The 2,770-nt window shown below is 40.7% G+C and overlaps 1 protein-coding gene across 3 annotated transcripts in view; it reads left to right on the forward strand.

Moving 5' to 3' along the window:
* Nucleotides 1–256: 256 nt before the first annotated feature.
* The window catches only part of LOC106811811 (spectrin beta chain, non-erythrocytic 1-like), a 51,667-nt gene continuing 49,153 nt past the window's right edge, over nt 257–2,770 (forward strand). For all 3 annotated transcript variants that reach the window (XM_014815530.1, XM_014815531.1, XM_014815532.1), the window contains exon 1: nt 257–455. In XM_014815530.1, coding sequence (XP_014671016.1) covers nt 303–455 — 153 coding nt within the window. In that variant the 5' untranslated portion in view covers nt 257–302. The remainder of the gene's footprint in view (nt 456–2,770) is intronic.

Genomic DNA, 2,770 nt, shown 5'->3' on the forward strand with positions numbered 1-2,770 from the left:
CTCCTCCTCTCCTCCTCTCCTCCTCCTCCTCTCTCCTCCTCCTCCTCCTCCTCCTCTCTCTCCTCTCTCTCTCTCTCTCTCTCTCTCTCTCTCTCTCTCTCTCTCTCTCTCTCTCTCTCTCTCTCTCTCTCTCTCTCTCTCTCTCTCTCTCTTTCTCTCTCCCTCTCTCTCTCTCTTTGTCTTTCTCTTTGTTTCTCTTTCTCTCTTTCTTTCTCCCTCTCTCTCTTCTTTATATTCTTATATTTTTGCTTCAGTCTGTAGCGGCAGAAATCCTGACACACGAGCCGCTGATTGAGAGCGTGATGTCGATGGCTGAGCACATGCTGTCGCAGCAGCACTTTGCATCAGATGACGTGCAGGACCATCTGAACACGCTAGTCACTTCTCTGCAGCGGTTGAAGGAAAGCTCCGCTGATAGACAGAGGAGACTTCTCGATGCTGTTGAGTCGCAAACTGTGAGCAGGTTTTTCTCGCTGCGATTTGATGATTGGTCAGTGGTGCTTTTCATGATTACTGCTGGTATGCATGCAGCTAACCAGAGACGTACTATCATATACAACTCTTGGCAGAATGCCAATCTTTCTCATTGTAATGTGATGCTCTTCAGTGGTGCGCATGTTAATGTGATTGATGTTGGCATGTATGCATCTAATGAGAGATTTTCTTCTATAACTTGCATAAAATTCCCCCATGCTGCTACACGTACGACGCTACTACATTTATTTGTAATTGCAGTTGCTTTAAAACTGTGCTTGCAAATAATTGCATGAGCAATATATATTCTGGCATTTTCATTAAAATAGTATGCTTAACTGGTAACAATATACGGTGTACAAAAAACGGGAATTTTCTTGACCTGTGGTTGGCGTTATATATAGTTAAACAATAGAAACGAGAAGTTGTTGTTTCTTCCATTAGTGTATATATATATATATATATTCATGCTTCGAACTATATAGCTGTGATGTTTTAACACTGTAATATGGCAAGTGTTATTAATTGCTTCTGCATATGCTCACAATACAGTATTTTGCTATACAGTGCCAAAATGAATTTTCGTATTCAAATGTTGGTTTTTAGCTCATCTGACATAGTCGGATGCAGCTTGTAGAATCGCATGATCGTCCGTCCGTGCGAGCGTCCGTCCGTCAAATATTGATATATGACTCGAGTCTAAATATCAGTATTTTTCGTTTACTGTAAATACATCCTCAACTAAAAGTGAGAGATAAATGGTTAAACCGCCATCCTCAAATCAGACCCCACTCAAACCCGTCTGGAGGACGGGTAATAGCTAGTATATATATATAGCTTGCTCTTATCACATCGTTGTATGCAACAGGAAGGAGATGGACTGGTTTCCGATCAGCACTATGCAATTGAACAAATTGAAACAACAAATGAAGTGCTGCAGGCAAGCTGGGACAACCTGAATGAAACCTCCAATGTGAAGCGAGATAGGCTAAAAGGAGCTTACCAGGTTTGCTTATAGGGTGTTACCACATGTACCAGGTCATAAAGATTGAAACGTAAGCTTTTAAGTAGATTTTGAGCTTGAATTAAAAAAAAAAATTGTTCATTGAATTCATGCTCCCTCAACTAGCTGACATTGAGCCACTCCAAAAACTTAATTGGACAGGAGATAAATAGAAAAATAATTGATGAGTGCGTCAATTAAATGCTGACATTATCATGTTCATATTAGTGTGATAGAAATTTGTATTTGCATGTTTTAAACATATATAACATGTAGATGAATTCTCGTATAGTGATTATTAGGTTTAGACATTTACTGTATGTATTTTCATGTTTTTCCACAGGCACTCGTGTTTTCACGCTCAGTTTATGACCTTGAAGCATGGTGTGGGGAAATGGAGTTACAGTTGGAGTCAGAAAACTACGGGATAGATCTGGCCAGTGTGAAGAAGCTAATGAAGAGACACCAAGTACATATGCTAGACAAGCTGTATTCAATAGACCCCCATGGCAGCATTATCCCATAGTATCAACACTCAAACTGTGGGTGGTGTTGTAGAAGTTGAGTTAATTTACTTCTTTATGTGTTGATGCTTTTTTTTATGTATTGGTGATACTGCCTCAAGTCAGTTTCCAAATCACCGGGGTCATCAGTGCCGTTAACACCTCTTTCAGCAACTCGAGGCAGACATCGTCTACCATTTGGGTGCTGTAAAGAAAATTGAACACTCTGCTAAGAAGTATCAAGAGCAGCAGCATTTCATGATCGATGAGATACAAGCAAACGCATCACATATCACCAAAAGGTGCCACAGGATACTTTCATCATTGCATACATTGTTCTCTGACCGATGAAATGCTCTGTCATGACAGCCTTTAAAACTCATGTGTAATCCACACAATTCCTTTTTCGTAGGTACAATAACCTGGCGAAGCCAGCTGCCATCAGAGGGGAGAATCTGTTAGATGCTCTACAACTGCACCAGTTCAATCGTGATGCTAGCCGCGAGTTGTTATGGATACAGCAGAAGCTTCCAGTCGCAGAGGATACAGAACTGGGGAACGACCTGACAGAAGTCATTAATCTACAAAAGAAACATCAGGTGTATCATCATCACCTTAAAGAAGATTAGTCACCGTGGGAAAGCAAACATGTTATTCAGTATTTCTATAACTTATATATCTGGTTAGGTTTAACAAACCATGTTATCTGTTTCTCGCTCTCTCCATCTCTCTCTCTCTCTCTCTCTCTCTCTCTCTCTCTCTCTCTCTCTCTCTCTCCCTCTCTCCCTCT

The sequence above is a fragment of the Priapulus caudatus genome, unplaced genomic scaffold, assembly GCF_000485595.1.
Source record: "Priapulus caudatus unplaced genomic scaffold, Priapulus_caudatus-5.0.1 Scaffold578, whole genome shotgun sequence".
NCBI classification, from domain to species: Eukaryota; Metazoa; Priapulida; class Priapulimorpha; order Priapulimorphida; family Priapulidae; genus Priapulus; species Priapulus caudatus.